The sequence below is a fragment of the Oreochromis aureus genome, linkage group 13, assembly GCF_013358895.1.
Source record: "Oreochromis aureus strain Israel breed Guangdong linkage group 13, ZZ_aureus, whole genome shotgun sequence".
NCBI classification, from domain to species: Eukaryota; Metazoa; Chordata; class Actinopteri; order Cichliformes; family Cichlidae; genus Oreochromis; species Oreochromis aureus.
Window position 1 is genome coordinate 7095463 of NC_052954.1, and position 23819 is coordinate 7119281.

At 43.6% G+C, this 23819-nt stretch overlaps 1 protein-coding gene across 1 annotated transcript in view; it reads right to left on the reverse strand.

Annotated features, from left to right (window-relative positions):
* thada (THADA armadillo repeat containing) overlaps positions 1-23819 on the reverse strand; it is a 115703-nt gene that overhangs the window by 39890 nt on the left and 51994 nt on the right. The window contains exons 29-31 of the mRNA XM_031741117.2: positions 17749-17917; positions 3732-3835; positions 901-983 (exon numbers count right to left, since the gene is read on the reverse strand). Coding sequence (XP_031596977.1) covers positions 901-983; positions 3732-3835; positions 17749-17917 — 356 coding nt within the window. The remainder of the gene's footprint in view (positions 1-900; positions 984-3731; positions 3836-17748; positions 17918-23819) is intronic.

Here is a 23819-nt window from a genome sequence, read left to right on the forward strand (position 1 = left end):
TGAGAACTGCCTGAATACTTTGTGTTGTCAATCCAACAAGGTGCTGGAAACAGAATTTGGTCCATACTGACATGACAGTATCAAACAGTTGCTGCAGATTTGTTGGCTGCACATCCAGGATGCCAATCTCCTGTTCCACCCCATCCCAAACATGCTCTATTGACAGTAGAGGCCATCTGAGAGCAGTGAATTCACTGAAATCTTAAAGAAACCAGTTTGAGATGATCTAAGGTTTATGATATGTCGTGTTATCCTGGTGGAAGCAGGAAGATTGATACACTGTGCTCATAAAGACGTGAACATGTTGAGCAACAAAACTCAGATAGTGAATTTTAAATGATGCTCAGTTGGTGTTGAGGAGTCCAGAGTGTGCAGCACTACACCACCAGCAGCCCGAACTAATAATACAAGGCAGGACGGATCCATGATTTCATGCTGTTTACACAAAGTGCTGACCTTACAAACCAAATACTTGAAATGAACTCGGACCAGGTTTTTCAAATCTTCTCATGTTTGGTGAACTCATGCTTCAAGGCAGTTTTGCACTCAGAGTCATTCTTCTGGATACTTTGGTTGCTGATATACTGCATCTGTGTATGGTTCTCCAGCTGCACACAAAAAGGCACTTCAGAGGGTCATTAATATGGCGCAAAAAAAATCACTGGACATCCTCTTCCCTGCCTGAAGGACCTGTACAGCACTGCACACACCCAGGACACCAGGTGTGAGGTCGTGGACAAACAGACTCAAGGACCAAAACCTTTTCATGTCACTGTATGTGTGTCACCACATGGTTGTGGGTAGTGTGCAGGACTTGCGTTTGTGTCACGCTCTGCATATTTCTGCAGGTCTTCATTAAAACTCCGGTGGAAAAGTAGTGATCCCACAATTACTACTCACCTTCCAGAATGCTGATCTCAGGCCCACACAGGCACACCAACACATCCACAAAGGCTCCTCTGGTCACCACACAGCTGTTCTGTCTGAAAAGAGAGAAACACGAGACCGTCTTTGATCCAGCACAGAAAATTGACTTAAATCGGTTGAACCTCAAAAGCCGTAGAAACATTTGGACACGTTGGGGGAAAAACAGAGTTTGTGTTTAAGAGCTGTTAATAATGAAGGATCTCTTTTATTAAGTAGGCTGCTTAAATGTTCCTAAACCGCTTATCGATTTAAAGAGATAACACTGCAGCCTCCAGTCACTGATCATCTGTTTCCCATTAAGATCACAGACGAAGATTTTCTTCACGAACCGGCTGATGTCTCACCACAAACTGTTGAATTAGGGCAATGGGCATGGCCAACTCGGTGCATTTATTGCTTGTGAGAACGTTCCTGATCTCTGCTGTGACTGAGTGTGGGCTCTGTGGCTCATGCTGCCTTTGCACAGCACTGTACGACCTTCTAACCAGGAAGCAGATAAAATCAATTTAAATACCTTTTTCCCAGCCATATGCAGTCTGCTCCCCACACAAATGTATGCAGCACAAAGTGTTTACATTCACTCAGTAGGGTGTCAAGCTTTAAGCTTTCAATTTATAGCAAATTAACAAACCTGCCAACATAAATATAACATATAAAGTCACAAAACACACCGTGGACCTACAGTTCAACAGTCAAACAAGCGAAACATCTAAAAATTCACCAGATAAAATAAATCAGACCAAAGGAAACAATCAGCTAAAATGACCACACGGTTGAGTAAACACTTCTCTGAGAGAGGCTTCAAAAAGTGAACATTAGAAACAGCCCTGCATGATTTTTGTGCTGCACTGCAACAGTGTGAGTTAGGTGTTCCTAATAAACTGGGAACTTCATACATTGTAAACATCAGAAACCAGTGGCAGCTTTGTCACATTGGTCACATGCAAGGCCTTAATAATCGGGATCCGTTTTATCTGATAGACCTTATAGTACCATATGCCCCAACACAGCACTTCACTTTCAGACTGCTCGCTTACTTGTTGATCGGTAACAAGTCCTGAACGCCTCCTGGGTGAGGCGTTTCAGACCTGTAAACCTGAGATGAGCCCCTGGAGCTGGCTTTGGAGTGCGGAGGTGGCCGGGGAGAGTGAAGCCCGGGTTTCTATGCTCGTACTGCTGCCCAAGGATGGCAATAACAGATGGAGGCATGGATGGTGTTTGTTTTCCTACAAGTCCTGAGTGTCAGTGCAGGTCAACACAAGAAGGAAAACAAAAAAACCCCAAAGCTGTGCATCAGCTAATTAGCAAAACATTTCATCTTTCCACAGAACGATGCATAAACCACTTAATTGTACTGACACAGACAAAAAGTTACTGTTATTAGTGGGTCAGTAGCTCACGGGATCAGACGCTGAATGGCACAGTGATTTGTGTTTTCATTTTTGATGAATCCTGATGGCTGAGAATAGGCCAGAATCATATGAGTAGCCCCCAGCTCTGTCATCCTAGACGGGACTTATTTACTGAATGTCACTGGAGTTTTCACGCAAAGGCTTCAAAACACGAACGACTTGGTGTCATTTCCTTTTTATTCCTGCCCTGCACATTAGTGAAGTAAAGCTCTCACTGCTGTCATATTATTTGTAAACGTCGACATAATTCTGTATCGCCCTGTGTGGCCGCGGCAAAGTGTGTGCGTTCTATCAAGATTGTGACCACAGCACTGCGAGAGACCACAAGTGTGTGTGAGTGTGTGAGAGAGAAAACAACAGAGACAGTGTGCGAGCTTGACGTCATGTTTTCATCACTCGGATATTAATAACGCGCACATGCCCCCACATCAGCATGCACACTTAATACACGCACACATGCACGATACTCGAGATGGAGCACGTTAGAGTGTGTGTATGAGAGAGAGGAGCGACTGTTGGTTAACTAATGACAGATTCTGGCAGCGATGAGTCCTGTGAATGTGAGCTAACATCATCAAACACGCTGTAAGAAGTCGAATCGTTAGATCGCGATCCAAACTATACACTGGAGAAGGTCCTAACAGGCTGACGCCGGCCCTTCACGACGCCAGCGTCATCGCTGCAGCGCGGACACCCTCGCGGAGCCAGAAAAAGTCCAAAATGACACAACACAAGGATCGGTGTGAGGCCAAAACCCAACACTGACTCAGACCAGACGAACAATGCATTCCGTCCTTTTTGGAAGGCGGCTGCCTCAAATTAGTGGTGATCTGGACGAGTTTGGGAGGTTTTCTTTCCCCAAAAACAAAGATACTCTGACCTGCGATGTCCTTAGATCTGGGCGCCGGGCTCCCGGCGCCGGGCGATCAAACGAGCAGACTCTGGGTACGCTCTGGTGAGCAAGAATTCACCTCGTCATCTTAATAAAAGCTCATCAGTGTAACCAAGCAGAGCTAGTAGGGCTAGTGTTGCTAACCCGGTGGCGCTGTGTTATCTGCTGTAGGGCCTGAGCACAGGAGACCTAAACCTGACCTCAGACAGAAGAGGAGGAGTTGGTGGGGGGAGGGGGGGGCCAGGTAACTGTGCCCCAACTTGAGGCCTGGACTTTTAGCAGAAGGGCAAGAGGTAGAGGGAAAGTAGGGGGGGGAGAAGCTGCATGCAGATGGGTCAGCAGGAGGTCTCTTTGAAATAGAAGTCGGGGCAGGACATGAAGCGGACAGGGCTGGGGAGGGGATGTACGGTGAGACAAGGAGCTATTCTTCTGGTGAGGGAGCTGCAAGAGAGGGATGGATGCTTATCTGTGTGTTTGTGTGTGGGCGTGCTTAGGATTACCGAGAAGCGAGCCACATGCGCTGACAGAGAGCTTCACCGATGCCGCTTCCTGCTGGCAGGGGTCTGTGTGAGTCAGTCTGGTAGGAGCGCAAGAGAAACAGCACCTGCAGACCGACACGTGCACACACACACAAATTGAAAAAGACAGGATGGATATTTATTATACATGAGTCAGAGTCACAGAGAATTATCTACAAGCCCTACAGAAACAGACTCATCTTTACATCTTGGCAGAGTGATACTTACACATACATGTTACTGATACTCTGTTGTTCCCTGTTGTTCCCTCTTTTTCAACCACATTTTGTGGCAGATATCTTATAAAGGAGAGTCTGATGCATGTAGACTGTAACTACTGAATCACAAGCTACAGTGTGTAAGTGTAGATAAAAGATGGACACTTGTAGGACGTGTTATCAGTGAAATGAATTGTGGCTTGCCTTAGGCTCTAAGGGTAACCCATGCAATGAAATCACACCTCAAAGGAATAGTGTAACATGTTTGGGTTTGCACTCGGTCTTAATGGGTTCATTATGAAATGAAGCATCAAACCACTACTGATGGGGATTTTATACTGTTGGCTGTATGACTGCATTTGGAAATATGGTGAGCTCCTAAATGTTGGACTAAAGGGTGAGAAAACACTGTGTGCTGATTCAAAACCAGGACGGCCTTTGACTCCTTTATAAATGATATAAATCATTTATAGCATGAATGATTTATATCATTTATGTAGATCATTTTTTTTAGCTATAGGGTTTCGAATCATCAGTGATTACAAGACAATAAATACAAATTCCCTGGAGGAAAATATACTTGGACACCAACCACGTCTGGACTATAGCAGCAGTCTCCAACCTTTTTTGCGCCACAGACCAGTTTATGTCCGACAATATTTTCACAGACAGACCTTTTACGGTGTCTGTGGAAAACAAGTAAAACAAGTACTGGTACCAAAAAAAAAAAGATTTATTCATAACACACGGGAAAAGACCCAGGGAAACAGAGTTAATGATAAAAACGTTAAAAACCGATAAAACCCTGAAAACCATAAATTTCACACCTGAGCCTTAACTCTCGCGGCCTGGGGACCACTGGACTACAGCACAAATACTCCTTTTTGTAATGGTTTTTATGGTGCATTTACAAACCAATCAAAAAAAAAGAAATCTTACATGGGAAATTATTGTTAGAAGGGCTTTCTGTCTTGTTTTATTTATTACACTGAGCCAAACAGCCCGGGACGTGAACATGTTAATCCTACACAGCAATTCCACCAACCACTAGTTGCTCAACCTAAATGACAAGAAGACGGTCAGAGTCGTCCCTTTTGATGTTCCCTCTTCTCCAGTAAATATTCAAAGCACACTTTGGAGGTCAACACGCTGCTTGCTCCAAAGGAGCATCTTTCCATCCTGGCGTGTGACCTCTGGTCTCTGGACAAGAAAGCAAGAAGTTTCCCGATGAAGATTAAATCATTCTTTTCACTTTGGCCGATTTGCCAATGAGAGACTGAGCCAGTCTGCAGCAGGTGGACTGGCGGTTGGGAGTATTCAGAGGCCAGGACACAGGCTGGCTGGCTGGTTGGGGTGTGTATTCTGGGCCTTGGTAAGTATACTCTTTAAGCTGGGGCCATGGCCACAGACCAGTAGGAAGCCATTCATTACGCTATGCAGGGAAGGCAACGTGGGGAAAACCAGGGCGACCACGTAGCACCAAGCCTGGCCGCTGAGTTCTGGCCTGCCCCATCTCATCTCCTGCAGTCTCCACGCCCAGGCAACACCCACTGGCTCACACAAACAGCTTCCACACCTCCAGGTCCTTCTTCCTCTCGCTGTCAGCTCTCTCTCAGGGCTTTTCCACCTACGAGAAGCCAGAGCTGGAGCAGATTCCCAAACCAAATATTGAACATTTCCAAGTGATTTCGCTTCCCATTATTTCAAACATAAGAATATGTCTTCATTTTCACTGCCAGTTCCAACAAGCTCGGTAAAGGAAGTCATTCTAAAAGTAACCTATCACCCTGTTTGCTCAGAGCCACGGTGCCAGACTAAAATAATCTTGTTTACCTGCGTGGATGATGAAATGTTGAATCTATTCTGGTGGGGGTTTAAATCTAGAAACTTCATCAAGTGTCTGGCTTTTAAAACTTGCTGGTGCACAGCCATACAGGATATTACAAAATAGTTGAGTTCTAAAGAAAGCTTGTGGGTCTAACTTCTAACTCAAATGTGGCCTTGATTAGTTTACTGATATAAGAGCGGTTAATCATTTAACCATATTATTAAGATTTTATCACTTTGCTAAAAAAAAGGAAAAGAAAAAAAAGTGCAGATCAAAAAGTACTCCAGAAGGTTTTCGATATGCTTTGTGGTCTGTGCTGTTACTTCCAGTTTAGACAAGCACACGCCTGCTCATTAAAAGTTTGCTTGAGCAGCATCACCGGTTCCAGCACTGGTTCCAGTGTCCAAAGCAGAGAGCTCTGTCTTTTCTCCCTCTCTTGCTGCACTCCACAGTTACACCTCATCCACCGGGTTGGGAAGTCCCTGCATGGGAGGCTCAACCGGCTCAATCCAGCCCGGCACGGAGAAAACCGAAATATTTATAGAATTCCTCCTCCCAAAGACAGAGTGCAGAACTACACCCCATTGTGGGAGGAGATCCTGGGATAGGATCAAGTGTAAATGAATGGGAGACGATAAGACAGCAGCACAGAGACCTTCTGCAGGCTTATTTTTGTTGATCAAATGTCAGATTTTTTCCCCCCTTGACTGCCTAAATGTAGATTTCCTGCTTTCTTGCTACTCCTTCCACACTTGTAGGAAAATGATCATATGACTTGTGTGCAAATAAACTGGTTCCGACATGAAAAACAAAAGCAGTACTGTGTATTGTATGATTATAATGTATAAGATGCTTAAAGGAGCTTGCACTATTATATATACTGGCTTCCAGGAATCCTTTAAAACAACTAGGAGACAAGCGTATGTACTGTATACGTATGTATCGGCTCTTTGAATGGTGCAACAATAAAAAGAGGTGAAGGTTGCAGACACAGACCATATAAAACACAGCATGGCGTGTCATAACCTGCATTCTCTCTGAAGACCACTAGATGGCAGGTGCTGTGATTGATCCTATAGAAATCTACAGAATAATGGCTTTGTGTCTTGACCCCTGTAAACACATTTATGCTGAGGTTGTGACTGACGACACATAATCCAATGAGCAACCAGTTTCCCAGTCAGACCCATCCTTCCTCCCCACATCAGTTTTTTCTTAAACAGAGATGAGGCGATGGTGAAAATGTTTATCTTCATATATCTAGGTGCATCTTTTATACTGTATGGATACAGCTAGCTGGTTTAGCGCCAATGTTTATTATTAATGTAGAAAATAAATGCTACTGTAGTTATGCTTGCTCATTACATATAAGTTAGACTTATGGGTCTCCTTAGCTGGTGAAGCAATTTCCACTTTGACATGATTTTCCAAGTAATAACAGATATGGTTAGCGAGTTAGCTGTGGCTGCATAGATCAGACAATGTTTGGTTCACATTATTAGCTGATAAAGTCATATAAAAAAATGGCCGGATACCAAATGAATTCTGGGAGTCTGGATAAATTAGCAGCTAAATCTTAACCACTTAAAACTGGCTTTTGCTATGGGACAGTCTTCTGTGTTAGCAGGCACACTAGAGTTAGCTAACATTAGCCAGAAGAAAGGCAGCTCCAGAGTGGATTTATTCTCAAGCATGCGCATCACATCCTTCAGATTTTCAGAGAAACATACTTCACATTCTTCAGATTAGATGTGACATGTTGTAAGTCCTTCAGAAGTCACTCCAGACACTATTCAAGGAAATGGTGAGAGTTGGTAACATCGCTGGCAACAAAATACATTAAAACGTGAAAAAAGTATCCAGTGTATGTGCTTCTATTTAAACGTGGATGTTTGCAAACATTGCAAATAATTGGCACAGCGGTCTAGTGGTCGCCTCACAGCCAGGAGGTTTTGGGTTTGCATGTGCCTGTGTGGGTTCTCTCTGGGTACTTAAACTTCCTCCCACAGTCCAAAGGCACACATGTTAGGTTTAGAGGCCATTCTAAAAGATCGGTAGATGTGAATGTTAGTGTGAAGGGTTGCGAGTCTGTCTTTGTTGAGCCTTGATTATACTGATTATACTGCGCACATGGACAGCTGGAAACCCAACTGTCAATAAGTCATTCCTGTTATACGTCTCTTTAGTTCACTCCTTGAGGCACATTCATAGTTCGTGCATTGTAATGTAAATTCTCTGCAGACGAGTCCACGTGATCACAAAAACCATGCAGGAATGTGAACATCCGCACAGACTCTCACGCTCACCGTATGATCGTGAAATTCACATCTCTTCACACCCCAGTGAAGCCACGGATGCAGAAAGTATAATCGAGACTTTAGTACGTTTATTCAAAACAGACATATTTATTATATCATATAAAAAGATATTGATCAATGCAGCTGTTTTAGATACTTTACAACCTCATAGTGCAACCAAGCGTCCCCCTATAGCTGTGGATTGGAACTTCAGACAAAAAAATCCAATAAAAACTTGAAATTATGAAAATATCAAACCCTCCTTGTATGCCTTGTTCTCTAAGCAGACATTTAACTGTTTGTGTGTGTCTTTTTGTGTGTCGCAACAAGCCTCATTCTGCTTTTGGGTCCGTTAAAAATAGTGGTGGTGGATGTGAGGTCCCTTCAGACTCTGTTATCAGCCTGCCCTGCCGTCCCTCCCACTGCCGCAACCACAGACTGACCACATGTTGTTGCAAGCGCACACGCACGTACGTGCGCACATGCACACAGCAAGTGCAAGCGCAAATAATTGCACAGCAATCCGGGGCTCCGTCCAGTAAAACACATTCACAAAGAAACGCATAAATCGGCGTTCACATAAAAGCAGAAAGAGGTTAGGCAGAGTGTGGACGCGCCCAATTAGACAAAAAGAGATCCAATAAAGACGAGCTAAAGATAAAAAAACAAAAAAGAAACACACAAACTTTCCCTTGCCCTGCACGGCCGTATTCTTGCACAAACAAAGCTTATAAGTGCACTCCATGTGCATGACTACATCACTGTTAACAGTTATAACAGAGCATCGCAGCTGGCCCCGAGGGAGCTGTTTGTTATTTTATTATGTCCAGAGGCGGGTGTACATACTGGTACTAGCAGCATGGGGGGTGTGCATGTGTAGGACTGACACTCAGTTGTCCTTTATCATCACTCCTGCTCGAATATCCTGCAGCAGTAAAACGGGAGCTCCCTGAACAAGAGGCCAGGGGTTCATTTACTTTGTACATAACAGAAGTAAAGATCAATGATATCAGTGGACAGCAATTAATGACCATAAACATGAGACATTACATTTGTAATTGGGCAAAACTGACAACCTTAAAATGACTGAACATATATATATATATATATTTTTTTTTTTTTAAAGTAAACTGTCCGACAATATGGATTGGAAATAAGTGGTAGACAGATCAATTCTGCAGAAGAAAATCAGGACGTAAATATATTAAGTTTACAGGCATCCAATGCTGGTAGGGAAATTGTAGTCTCCGGATGTTGGAGACAACACTAAGGGCAGGACACTACGATAAATCATGATGTGAAGACATCAGACTAAACATATTCCTAAATAAGAAGGTTTTCGCATGGCAGGATGCTGTAAACGGACCAAACTTCAGTCAGGAGAACAACTGAGATAATCCATCCACAATACGAGGTTAGTCATTAATATACTGCAACAACACGGGAATAGAGCAGCTGCGAGAGAATTCAACAGTGATGAACCAATGGTACGGAAGTGGAGGAAGCAAAAAGAATGAGTTGAGTAAAGTTTGACTTATCTGACTGTTTTGTTTCGCTTAATGCGCCTTATAATCCGGTGTGCCTTATGTATGAAATCAGACCCGTTCATCGACAGTGCGCCTTATGATCAGAAAAATACGGTATTCGATGTATTAATGTAACCACATTGCATAACCTAGAATTCATACAGACATCAACCAGAGCCATCCATTGGGATGACTTGCGACTATATGGGTTGCCAAATGAATAAATCCCTGATGTATGTTGACACACTGGGAAAAAATTAGATACAATAAAATGGGTTCAATATAAACCAACAAGGACTTAAACCAACAGTGGTTTAAATCTACCACTGTAAGAAATGTTTTGGGCAGTTGCCCACTTTGCCCGGTTGGAACTGCCACCTGTATGTTGACAAAATAGCACAAAACGTCTGACACCAATACGAGACACCTGGGATTCCCACTGGACTGGATATATCTGATGGCATTTTAAAAGCAGGCTGACTGGGTGTGCAGGCCCACACATTCTTTCTCTGGTTCAGCCCAGAGGCTTTTCTCAGAAAGCCCAGGCAGATCGCTGGCTAAAGGCAGCAGTCGGGAGGCCAAAAGAAAATTATTTGAAGACAGCAGAGAAGAATGCACTGAGCAAAGCTACACCAACGCAACTGCTGCCAGAGACGAGGCTACAACGATACTCCGAATTCAAGAGCCTCCTCAGTCTCATTTAGCCTCTGTTGTGAAAATACACAAAGGATTACATGTGTCGAGTTGGCCCTTCTCAAACCACCACAGGCCGCAGCTTTATATGTCTGGCCTGTACCCGGCGCTGTGGGCCAGGGCTGCTGCTGGCGCGTGTCGAGAGCGGAGTCCAGTGTCGGGTTGGGTTAGTGCCGGTCTGTCCGGTGGGCTTGTTAAGCTTGGTTCAGATTGTATCAACAGAGGTTTTGGGCAAGACGGGGTGACTGAAGTGAATCCAGTGGTTTTCAGAGATGTTTGACCACAGGGAAGGGATCTCACCTAGGCCACGCAGGAGACAGCACCGCCTTAAGTTCAACCAATTAATCAGGCTGACCAAATCCGGACGACGTAGAGAGAATCAGGCCAGGACATTGAAGCCTGCCTCAGCTGAGTTCTGACTTCTGAAAACACCGCGTACAGTGTCGGTGTATATCTAGAACTGCAGTGCATGCATGAAAATGTCCTATTTTTATCAATCTACTTCAATATTTTCTGCACAGAACATCTTAAAGTCAAATAAGCTTTTCATCTCGAGGGGAAAAAACTAAACAAAAACCCAGATCAATCTGTGCCACTAAAAGTTTGTAAAAGGTGAAAATATTGTTGTAAATTGAGAAGTATAGCATGGAAATTAAGACAAAGGCAATTCAATTTCATCTTATTTATATAGCGCCATATCAAAACAACAGTCACCTCAAGCTCTTTATGTTGCGATGTAAAGTGCCTACTAGGGTTGGGTGATTGGACGAATATATCAACTATCGACGATAGGCTGAGCCCATCGGCGATCGTTTTTACAAGGGCGATTTATTTATTTATTTGCCCATGAGTAAGTTTGCTAATAACGATGGAGCTAATAGAAGCAGTCAACAGAAGAAAAAAGAAAGTAGCGCTGTTTTAACAGCAGCCTCGTTCATCTGCGAGCAAATGCCCCCTCCTCAGAGTGCGACCAAATGCTTGTTGATGGAGCTGCAGAAGCTGGTGATAGCCTAGCATACTCAGCCGGATGGTGGACACGTACATGCTCATGCAAGTTAGTCGTAATTGAGTACTTTGCTCGCGCTATACGTCTCCACAAGCGGCACACCGCTTTCATCCCAAATTGGCGACTGTCAGCGTTAAATGCGCCATCATGACGACTAACGCGATTAACAATTAACCCATCTGGAGCACAGACTGAGTCAAAATCCCTGAAATGTCTCTGTCAACGCATTTTGGGCAGTTTATCCAAAGTTTGTTCATTCTGCGCTCCAGATGAGTTGAGCGCGTGAAAAATTTTAATCGCGTTAATCGTGACAACCGCATTAACGCTGACAGCCCTAATTTTTTCTGGAAATTAGTTCGTCCATGTTTGGACTTCTGTGTTGTAAATGAGCAAATCAGTCCGTGCATAATTACATTGCGCCGGCCATCAAAAGGTCTGCGCCTGTGTGAATATATCGCCCATGGTCGATTATTGGACTGACGATTGTCGGTTGGAAAATTTTTACATATCGCCCAACCCTAGTGCCTACAATAATATATACAAGATCCCATTATTCAGATGCCTCTGTGAGCAAGCACTTGGTGACAGTGGGAAGGAAAAACTCTATTTTAACAGAAAGAAACCTTCAGCAGAACCAGGCTCAGCGAAGGAACGAGCTTCGAGGCTGATCCATTAAGCTGAAATCAAAGTGCCTAAAACTGCAATTTCTCGAGTTGCCACTGGCTGCCTTCAAAATCAAATCCCTCAGATTCCCATTTTGAAATGTCAGTTCTGTAAATCCCAGCAGTGATATCACTGATAGGCACACTGCTGTCTGGATCCGGACCCAGAGGCCGTTCTTTAAGGACCCAGATCTACTAGATTTTGACAGACTGTTTGCATTTTATTCTGAGCAACGTTTCTTGTATTTACAGTAGGCCTAATTTGATCTGCACAGCCTTTGTCTTTATGATATTTAATGCTTTCCTGACTTTACTACTGGAACACACCAACCCACACCAGAGGTCACTGAATGCGGCTTATACGTGCGGCAGACCAAACGCATGCGTTGTAACTCATCCCATGTGACGCTAATCATCCAATCAAAAGCGTGCGTGAAAACAGAAAACTTCATGAGACAAGATGCAAAAATCTGAAAGATTTCAGTAAATCAATATTACAGCTCAGACGATGTACATGTGAGATGTAGTTTAAGAAAAAGAAGCAACAGGGAAACTCAAAGTCTTACATTATTATACATTAACAACTTGAAGACAACTTCTTCAAAAGTGGACCCTTTAGGTCACTGTGGAAGTGAATAATAACCATTGTTGAAATACTGTTGAATTATACTTTGTTTTATTTGACAGTCAGTTGTTACCTATATACAAACACTGATACAACCTTTAGGCCACTCCTCATAGCAGAGAGCTCTACTGGATGAGGATCTGGGGCGAGATAGTCACAGTTTATTTGTAGTTTATGCATCAGAAACTCTTCAATAAATCACATTTTCTTTAACAAATGTTTTCAGGTCAGAGTAGCGGTTGAACTTTCTCTGATTTATAATGTTCAGTACAAAAGAATTCTTATAATCGTGCAAAAAAACGAGAAAAAAAAAGTGTCAGATGGAAACATTTCTTTGTATCAGACTTGTTACTGCGCGTGTGAAAGTCAGCAGGGTGGCAGAGCCGGCCTCGGTAGCGGTGATGGTTCCCAGCTCTGCGCTCGGCCCACTAACAGTTGTTCTTTGACAATAACAGAGGAAGTCATTTCTGCCTCGAGCAAAAACATCTGCTACCTGTTATACACAAACACACACAGCGACGCATATTAACGTGCATCAGACAGGTCCCTAGGCCAAAACCAGCATCCTCGTAAGCTCAGCGTAAACACAGCGCCAGAGCGTGGCTTACATGAACGTGCACACGTACGTGCATGTTGCTAGCGTGCACGCTCGCTCCAGTCTCTGCAGCTCCAGTCTAAACATCGTCCTTGTTTCTCACACACAGAGCAGGGAGGCTACCGTCTCTATCTGTGACGTGTGTGTGTGTGTGTGTGTGTGTGTGTGTGTGAGAGAGAGATGCTCCCTTCCACACGTACACTCAGACCTCTATCTCTGTCTTACTAAGTTTAGACCACTTCGCCTGCATTGGACTCTGCAGCTCTTTGCATATCTGCCTCCATCATCTCCACAATGCCCTCATTGTGCCCTCACATTAGCATACACCTACTCACCTGCTATCTGTAGCCTCGTATAGATAGTCCCCACAGATAATCAATCCCCGCCGATCAAACGAGTTCATCGTTACTTTATTAAACTCTTGAAACACACGAGACACCTGAAGCTTTGACGCAGTAATGAAATTATTGATTAACACAAAACAGATGAACAGAGCTATTCAGAGCTACAAGTGGGAGATCTTACATTATAAACACACCATCATAGCATTAATTAGGATTCCGTCCTCGCAGTTTTATCTCAATTATATAATGTTATTATAAGTACGATTACAAAACAATACCATTGGCGGGGTAACTGTATAGCAAAAAGTAGCAGGCCTAATAACAGCAGCATTATTAATAAGGAAGAAATGGAGAATTAAACCCAAATATGTAACAATTCAGAGTAAAAGGACTGATGTTCAACACAACTGTAAGTTAAAAACAGGAAACGTGATGTATACGTGCTGCAGTGGGTTATTATGTATTCACACTGTGGATGCAGTAAGGCTGAGCAGACAGTGTGTGAGGCACAATGGTCTGGTGTGCTTTCAGTGGAAGGAAAAAGGAAATGAAATGTCTAAGGAAGCCTGCAGGCTTCGGCTTTGCTCTATCCCGTACAGATATTTGTGTGCCTGTGCGAATGTGACATACGCTACATGTGAGCCGTCTTAGGATGGCTACAAAAAAGGTTCAAATGAAAAAACTGCACGAGGAGGAAGAGAAACGGGGTTGAAACGGACTAAAACAGCCAAATAAGCGGATGTGTGAATAAACTTTTTCCAATCCAAACTCTAATGCAGGAGTGTGATTAAAGAGGGGGCCAGTGGAGCCAACGGAGCCTGGCCCAAGCCCCTGCTTCTCAGCCTGTGCCCTCAAAAAGATCCACATAGCAACAGCTGAGGATCAGTCACCGTGGTTGGACACCAATTTCGTAATTTCTTGGGGTATCTGTAGTAACCAGTATGCAGCAGCAAATGCTCAAAGAGACCGACTGCAGAAAGAAGCGATTTCAGTTAAAACAGGTTCTAGTGAGCTCAGCTGAAAATTGTTTTAGTCATTTTTAAGTAAAACCTCTATTTAAGATTCAAGGATCATAGTTTCTCAGAATGGAGAAGTGGATTTGTGTCTTGAGAGCATATGGACTTTGACCAAGGGCTCAGAGAAGAGCTTGCAAAGATGCAAAGGGTGAAGGTAACAGCGACCCCTAAGCTAGGCGAGTGGCTCCAGCAGATCCCAGGAACAACATCCGAGATCTCTGTCCAGAGGAGCGCAGTCCTAGGAACAGCTAGGATACTGCACGTGACTCTTAAGCTCCAAGGCCTCTGGTAGAGGACCCAAGCTTGAAGGATAAAGACCGCCACGGGGGGCGAGAGGGGAACTGAATGTGGCCTGAACTGCACCTTACAGTCCTGAAGTCTTAATTTTGGACATGGAGGTAATCGTGTTTAGTCCAAGTTGCTAATCAATGATATCAAGCCGCTTTAGCAAAGCTGTACAGGTACACTACCTGTGTTAGTGTTAAGTAACAGGATTTGTTTTCTTCAGGTAATTGCACTGCAAGTGATCCAAAAGCCACCAACACCTCAAATGACAGTGAGACTATCGCACTAGCAATCGAGTGATTGCAGCCTCCTGCGTTAGGCTCAACCAGCCAGTCAAAGCAGCTACGCCACTTACTTCAACTTCAAGCTTCAACAGAAAGGCTGAGCAAATACATCCACATTTGTCAGGAAGAGGGAAATGAGCCTTTTGGTGGAACTGCAGTTTCTAATTTTCAGCCTCAGAAGCTGCCGCCTGTATGAAGCACGCTGTGTACAAAGACTTCACCTGTGTTTATGTGTTACAGTGTGACAAGAAAACAAACTGCTGGCGACATATGTAAAGGTGGTGACTTCTAAATGATACAAGTCTGGATTCAATAAGATCTGAGGTGAGGTGAATCATAGGGAACAACAACAAAACAAAAGAATAAAAAGAAGAGGAGCAGAAACAGAGGACACATAGATGAAGATGGATGAAGCTAGATCAGGAGACATCTGGGCAAGCTTCACACGTGGCGCCCATGACAGGAAAGCAGAGTAAACCGCTCTCCTCCTGAAATCTCCTCTAAGCTTTTAAGAGGCCCACCTCCCCTCCTCCATCCATGCCTTCATCCCACAGCGGACCTCCCTGCAGTCCAGACCGCTGTCCCCCCGTAAGTGTTCCATCTTCTCCCAAAAAAAGTGCACTTTTTCATTCTTTTGTCTTGACCCCCGGTTCCTACCGCTCCACGCCCACCGGCTCCCTGGCCAACCCCATCAGTGGCGTTCAATAAAAAGGCCGGGGAAACTCCCACTCCCCCACTCCTCCCTCCCGTATGTGTTGATATTACCAGCAGACTGTTTGGTTGTGTTTGGCAGAGTGTGATGACAGAACTAAACACTGGTATTTACTCTGCGATAACCGCCTTGTCTGGACAGGCTCTGTGCGGTAACTGAGTGTGTGGGACTGACAGATAATGTGTGTGTTTGCTGAGGTGTGATGCATTGTATCTCCAACCTCTCCGCTGGCGTCCGCATACGCCCCGTCGTGATAACTGCTTTGGTAATTGAGTTCTGCCTCTTCTCTTTGCTGGGTGGAAACGCAAATCGCAGCTCGGGTCCAGTGGTGATGATTGTCATGTTTTCATTTGGAATAAAGTTTATGTTTTGGAGATACACTGTGTGTCCTTGAAGGCTAACAACTGTGATGAATGCATTTCCTCCCTCATAAAACAACTGAGAAGCTCATTTTCGTGTAATAAGTCATCCCGGCGGCGTTGACATCCGTGTTTACGTGCTTGGAGTCTAGTTTCTTTTTCCTATTCTACATCACACTGATTAGTACATCAAATCTTTAGCGACTTCACTGAGATTTGAAGCTCCCGTTGCCTCGTTTGTCCTCGCCGCCGCGCCTGATGACAGCCCCCCATCTGCCTTTTATAGCTGAGGGGTAAAAACTACATACAATCTAATCTTCCTGACAAGTGAACATGCTGGCTTCATGTATAAATGTGTGCCTTAGCTCTAATAAGCTTTTTTTTCAAGTTTTGAAGCATGCACAAAACAGCCCAAATACGTGAAAAATAAAACCCCACGTTTAGCCCTAATCTAATGCCAGACAAGCAGAAGCCTTATAGCGCCTTCTTCATGCTAAACATGCTTTTTAAACACACAGGGCAACATCTGAACATGCAGCTTTCTGGCACACTTCAGCACTGATTCATGACTCTCAATAAGAGCTGGAGGCACTCACAGAGACCTCTGCAAAATCAACCGCCTTTGTTTTACATCACTGCCTTTGGTCTACAATTTCACGCAGCTAGTACAGAATAGACTCTATAGAATACAACTAGTTGTAATATTTGTACTGTGACAGGTCAGATTAACAAAAGAAATGCTTATGACTGTAATCTGAGCTTTGTGTTTGGCTGTTTATTACATCCCTGCAGCAACAGGCACACAGACAGGACAAAACATGGATGTCACTTCTGGGTCTGAAAGTGTTGCCAGGGCCTTATTCCTGAATAAGGCACTGGGGGGGTAAATTTTGGTCATTTGAGGTTTCAAAAAAGGATTTTCCCACATACGCTCAATGGCTTAAAACTTGTGATTGAGAACTTTTGATCATCCATGAAACAACACCATCTAAGACTGAGATTCTTTCACTTTTATTTTGAAAGTTTAGCTGCTAGGCGGGTCCATATTGTGGCCGCCTCAAGCATCTTTCAGCTTCCTTTCCAGTGAGTTTCTTCATCCCGTGGTCAGACTCCGACTGAAGCATCTCACCAATGTGGCAGATTACAAGTTCAGAGTACAAGGAGTACTGTTGCTAACTGCTTATTGCTCTAATTGCACAGCAACAAGCATTTCATTGCGTGTCGTACTATGTATGATTGTGTATGTGACAAGTGTGCCTACTCATATTTGCAGCGGAGCACCTTGTTGTGCACCCTCTTTTCACACACAGGCACAGGATTAAAATCTAAACTGTTGAGAAACGCTGCACATAACTTAGACCTGTGCGCTCCTTTGCTGATTTGTACAGAGAACAACGACGTATGAACACACCGGAGATACTGAGATTTTGAATCCAACTCTAAAAGAATCTTTGCGATCATTAAACCAACACCCCCTCCCCAACTCGATGTTATCTATACAAAGTGTGTGTGTGTCCTGGTTTATGCCGGCGTGTGCATGGGAGCAGACCTGCAGCAGAGTGCCGTGGATGCGGTTCTGTTGAAGTTTGGGTCCTGGTTCTAGAGGAAGTTCCTGCAGCAAGGACTGGACGGTAGACGGGATTTGCGTGACCAGGACAAAAGGGACAAGAGCCCGAGCTGCCATTTCTCTGGTGCGATACACAGCCGAACGGCCGCATCTGTGGAGCAGAGAAAAACATTAGTATCATGGAAAAACTGTGGAAAGAGGATGGCGGCGTTGTTATGATAATCTTTCAGTATCGCATTATGTAATATATCATTTGATTTAATGGAAAAAGTAGTGATGTTTCCCCGCTATCACAAGTCAAAGATTGTTATTCTAACTTTTCTATGACAAATAACATAATCACCACGTATATTATCATTATGAAGTATCATTATTTTGTTCTCCGACCACATTAAGTCATGGACATATTCTCAGTGATGACCTATGAGCTATTTGGTTTGGACAGTTGGCCGCTGTTTTATTGCACTGCTTATGTAACATCTTTTTCTCCATCTCCTGTTTCCCTCCTCTACTGCAAAGGGAAAAACAAACTGCTCCCAGGTCAGCTGATGACCGATAAACCCTGAATCAAATATTTTAGAATCATTACCTAACCAGCCAGGAAATGGCCTACTACATTTTGTTTTCGCCCACACACAGGCGCAGATGTCTCCAGCTCACGGTCATTTACAGTGTTCGTCGGTGATGGAGGCTGCAGCCAGTCACCCCGAGTGCATGCTAAAATTAACCTTGTTTACATGCTGATAATCTTTCCTTCTCCGATGTCATAACAGAGCCGATGCATGAGGGAAGGACATGACCAAGACCTGAATGAGATAAAAAGGGGGAAGGGTGAGACGGCTCGAAAGGAGCAGAGTAAGAGTTCAGCTACTTGCAGAAACAGATAGCTGGAGTACAGTTCCACGAAAAACAGCCGTCACACTGGAAGAAAACTGACACCTACTAAACCGGCTGCCTTCAACAGATAAGCAGGAAAAAGCAAACATAAAAGTCTAACGGATGCCTCTTGGAGACTGTGTACCAAACATACTGTATGTAGATGTTTCTGAAAGGAACCACAACACCCTGAGTCTTAATAATGCTCATGCACATGTCACAGTACACGTTAGAATACACATGCATTTATATATTAGCACAGTCAAGTCACAATGTGACATCCTCCAGAGCTGAAAAGTCATTCTGGAACTGCTAAAAACTGCAGTTCCAGAATGTCCACTTGGGGCTGTCTCCAGGAGTGAGTCAATTACTACAGACTGCTATGCTAAAATACCTAACCTTACCACTTTTAAAGAAAAAACGTAAGTGGTGCCTAGAGCCCGTTTCTCAAAATCCAGATGATCTCGTATCCATCCTGAAATCACTCCATAATGTGACAGATGCAAAACTGCTGAAGCCTCACTGATCCACATGTACTGGTCTTGTCCCAGTCTCGTTCAGTTCTGGACAGACGTTTTTCATACCCTGTCCAGGATTCTCAGTGTGACGCTGGCCCCTGGCCCCCTTCTTGCTCTGTTTGGCATCAGTGGGAATGGGGTGCTTCTACCGGCCTCGAAAAAACAGGTGTTATCATTCTGTTCCCTGTTAGCTAGGAGAGCAATCCTACTGAGGTGGCGGGACGCTGCCCCTCCCACTCACAAACAGTGGTTATATGACCTCATGTCGTGTCTAAAACTAGAAAAAAAAAAAAAAAATAAGACACTCAGTCCAGAACTCTACTGGAAAATTTCAAAGCATGTGGGGTCCTTTCCTTGATGCATTTCAAAGTCTCTTATGTCAGGTGTGGAAATACAGTGTACAGGTCTAGGGCAGTGACCTGGGTGGGAATGAATGAGATTTTTTTGCAGGGATTATGTTACTTTGGGAAATATCATACATGTGTTCATATATTTCCCTTTTTTCCCCCCTTTTATTTCACAGCCTTAAATGTACGGGCTAATTACCCCGAATGTAAAGATCATCTGTAATCCTTTTCTTTTCTTTTGGTTTATATGTATAAAAGAAAAACTCTTAATAAAAAGACATTGTTTAAAGAAAAAAATGTATTTTCTATGGACAGTTTCTCCCTTCATAACTGCACGGTGGGTGAATTTTGTTTTTTTTAGAACTCATCCAGGCAAGTGTGTAAACCAACCTTGGCAAGGCCTCACCTTCACTAATCTGAGTCACCGACTGACAAATATCACAAACTGCTGTGGGATATATACCATCCAAGAAGTCTGTGCTGCAGTTTTGAGGAGTTCTTTACTAATAACTTGTTCTTCAAGTCCAATATTGCACCCATACAGTTCATGGATGTAGCCGTCCTTACCCTTTCCACCCTCTAATCCAAATATGGTCACTTTTTGGCTCCAATAAACTAACATGGTGCCGGCCAAAAATGCTAATGTTGAGGTTACAAAATGAAGAGTGCAGAAACCAATAGGTGATGTCATGGTGTCTATGACAAGCATGCATACTCATTTACATGCAAAAAAGTCAAAAGTGGATCAAAGCTACATTCATACATCCGGCTGTTTAGGGGCTGTCATGGAATTAAAACTGGCTGCTGGGGCCAGAAACGGCCCTCGGCTTTGCTCTGGAAAATTCAAAGAAGCTTCCAGAGAAATGTGAAACACCTATCATGCTGCAGCGGCATGTGGAGATGAAAAAGAAGCCCATCTTTTTGGCTCTGGTTCTGAGCGGAGGCGAGATATGTTAGCAGATATCTGGATAGCACCGTGAGAGCGTATGTTAATAATAAACAGCATGTGTTAAGAGGAAGCAGCAAAGCCAATAAACGATCAAGTGTTGGATCTCCTGGTGATTTGACTGAGAGACCGGGACAAGAAGCGACAAGAAACGTCCAATCGGTATGCACTGAAACAAAGTGGGGGCTGTTTGGAGCAACAGACCAACTGTCAACAAATGTTTTTTCCACCTGCTGTGAACACACATACATACAGCCAGACAGACAACCAAAGGGCCCTGTATCAAACGCAGACAACAGTTTGCATTCCTGAGCTCTGCACGCCTGCACACGTGAATTTATGAGCCCAAACGTCCCACACACAAACCCACCGAAATTCATGCAAACTCCTCACTTTCCACTCCTCCCAGCCCCCATTTGGGCCCCATATGTTAACTATCTGTGCTAATTTGTCCCATTGAAAGTCTTTTGCAAAAGGAAATGACAGTTTGGAAGGTTGTAATTTTAGGAACAAGGACGTCCCCCTGTGGGGTTCAGTAGGCAGACTGTTGACTGGCCTGGATCAGGCTCATCTGGGCCTCATTTTAGAAAGCTGGGAGAACTGCTTCCTCCACAGAGACTCAAGCATGTTGGCTAAACAAGCCTGAGAGTCAAAGCTGATCAGCAAAGAACCTACTGTAAGCAAATTAAGATTCAAGGAGTGACAAGTTAAACAATTTGGCTTCCTTCATTTATTCATATGGACGCGATGTAGCCAAGTAAAAACAATCCTTCTTTTACTTTACCACCAAAACTCTCTTTGTCCTGACTATTTTGCTGTGTGTAAAACCACTAGAATGTGTGTCGAATTAAAAAACATCCGGTATGAACCCGACCATGCATAATCATGCCTGCACGTAACTGTACATGCCTGGTTAGGCAGACAGCCAGCGTAATGTAAACGTAATCATGTAAACATAATCATGTTCGCACTGCTATTTATGCTTCTGTCAGTTTGTGTACATCTTTGATATTACAACAGCCCGTATGAACTGAGCCATATTCAAATTGCCCACAGGCAAAAACCCAAAGACGTCCAGTTAACAGTGAATGTATCAAAAAGATTTCATAACCTAAAATAATATGTGTCAAGCTTTCACCTGGACATCAAACTGCACTGAAAGTTACATTGTGTAAGATTTTCACGTTAGATCGGCAGATTGCACTCAACTCAGTTCTATTTTCTTACTCCTCCCAATTCAACAGTATAAACCTCGCAATGGTGGCCGCTGTAGAAGAGATCAAAAACATCAACTTTAGACTGCATCTCATAAGTCTGCAGGTGGCCGCTGTGTTTATGTTATTATTTGGACCAGATACAGATCTAACCCGGTGTTTCCCCCCCCATGTGTGGAAGGCTGTCAGTCCACTGTTTACCTCAGCTGTCAATGCCGTCCACGCTCATTTACTCTCGAAGAGACTGTAAAACTTTGGGAAAGGTGTCCAATATGGCCCAGTCATTTAGGCTACGTTCACACTGCAGGTCTTAATGCTCAATTCCGATTTTTTGATCAAATCCGATTTTTTTGTCTGCTTGTTCACACTACAAATAAAATGCGACAGCAAACGCGCTCTAGTGTGAACGCTCAAAGCGGCCCACATGCGCAAAAGAAGATGTCACACACAACGCGCTCTGTTTAGACCCAGAGCAAACAATATTGTTTGACTGATGGCCCTCAATATAAAGACTTCGGACTTTACGTTTCCCAATTTTTGCTTTAAGTTATTTTGTTATTTACATAATAATGTAGATAACCTAATAATTATCCTTATTGCTGTTTTAGAGGAGCGGTGCTTCAAAGGATAGTGGCAGATTTCTGTCAGAATCTGCAGATTATACAGTACAAATAAAATGTTCACGTTGTCTTGCCAACAGTTTCACTAACATCTACACTGGATGGCCAGGAAGCGTTCGCGATGTCTTCTCCGGCGCTGATAATTGGCGTCTGTCTTGTATCAGTGACGTAAGACGGATTTAATGCGACATGACCGTTCAAACAGCAGTCGCTTTCTAAAACATCGGATATGTATCGGATTCAGTACCACATACGAAAGTGACCCAGATTGGATTTGAAAATATCGGATTTGTGCCGTTCACACTGTCATACCATGATCGGATATGGGCCGCATAGGGTCACAAATAATCGGATTTGATGCGCTTTCGCCTGCAGTGTGAACGTAGCCTTAGAGAAGCCGACTCCTGACTGATAACAGCGATGCTGAGGTGAGTTGGTGAAGATATCCTGAACCTTTCCGTCGGTAAGCAGCACTGTTGTTCCTTCTTGTCGTGTTCGGGTCAAATCTGACCGATTTACAACTTAAAACACTCATAAATATTGTTTTGTTTTTTTAAACATCTGATTGCCTCAAGGCCTTATGACATCCTCCACACTATGCACGTGAACATATTAAAGTGACTGAACGACCCACAGAATGGCCAATGAATGACCAAATGAACGACCCACTGAACTGAATTTGGTGGTGAAAAATGTTTGTTATGCTAATTTAAGAGTTGTTAAAACAGACCGGGAACACTAAAATAAGGGGGGTGGGGGTGCACAGAACTGGAGGGTTAAAGCTGATGTTGTTCTCCTGTGCTCATCTGTGTAGATCTAAGATTACTGGACTCTGATGCTTAGTGTATAAGCTCTCATACAATGTGAAAATACAATCAAACTATTTATTGGAGAGAAAGTGAGAGTGTTTTAATGTTTTTAGGTCACTTAAACCTAACGTTAGTTTATACCCAGCTGTTGTTGATGAGCTGGTTCTTGTCGGGGGACCAGAGTCAGAACGGTCGCGTGTCTAATCTGCTCACATTAAGTACTTGTGACAATATCAGGAATAAACAAGTATCTTGTTGCACCATTTCCTGTGTTAGAGCTCTGACTTCGGTTCAGAAGACGAGGCTTGAGATGATGAGGAAGAGGAGGATGTTTTATAAAGATGCCAGTCACATTGTCCCTTTCCTTCACATTATTATTATTTGGTGAAGGAGACCCCTTCTCAGTTAATAAAACACAGGTACCTTCAAACTTCATGTCTTAAGTTTGAAGGTTCAGGCATGAATTTCAGTGCTCTACACGCAAGCAAACTCCTACATGTTCTCCTTTACACTGCTTTTGGCATACCCTCTTGTATCTTCTAATACTGCAGTGCTAGTTTTCATCAGTTTAATAAACGCCTTGCTGCTACTAGTGGGCCTGATTACCACACAGGGTACAGCCTCAGTTTACATTATGAAATGTAATCCTGTAATGTGTCAATAAACTATTTCCTTTTTATGTCAGGCATAGTTCAAATACTGATGGCAAGTTCGGTCTTCACT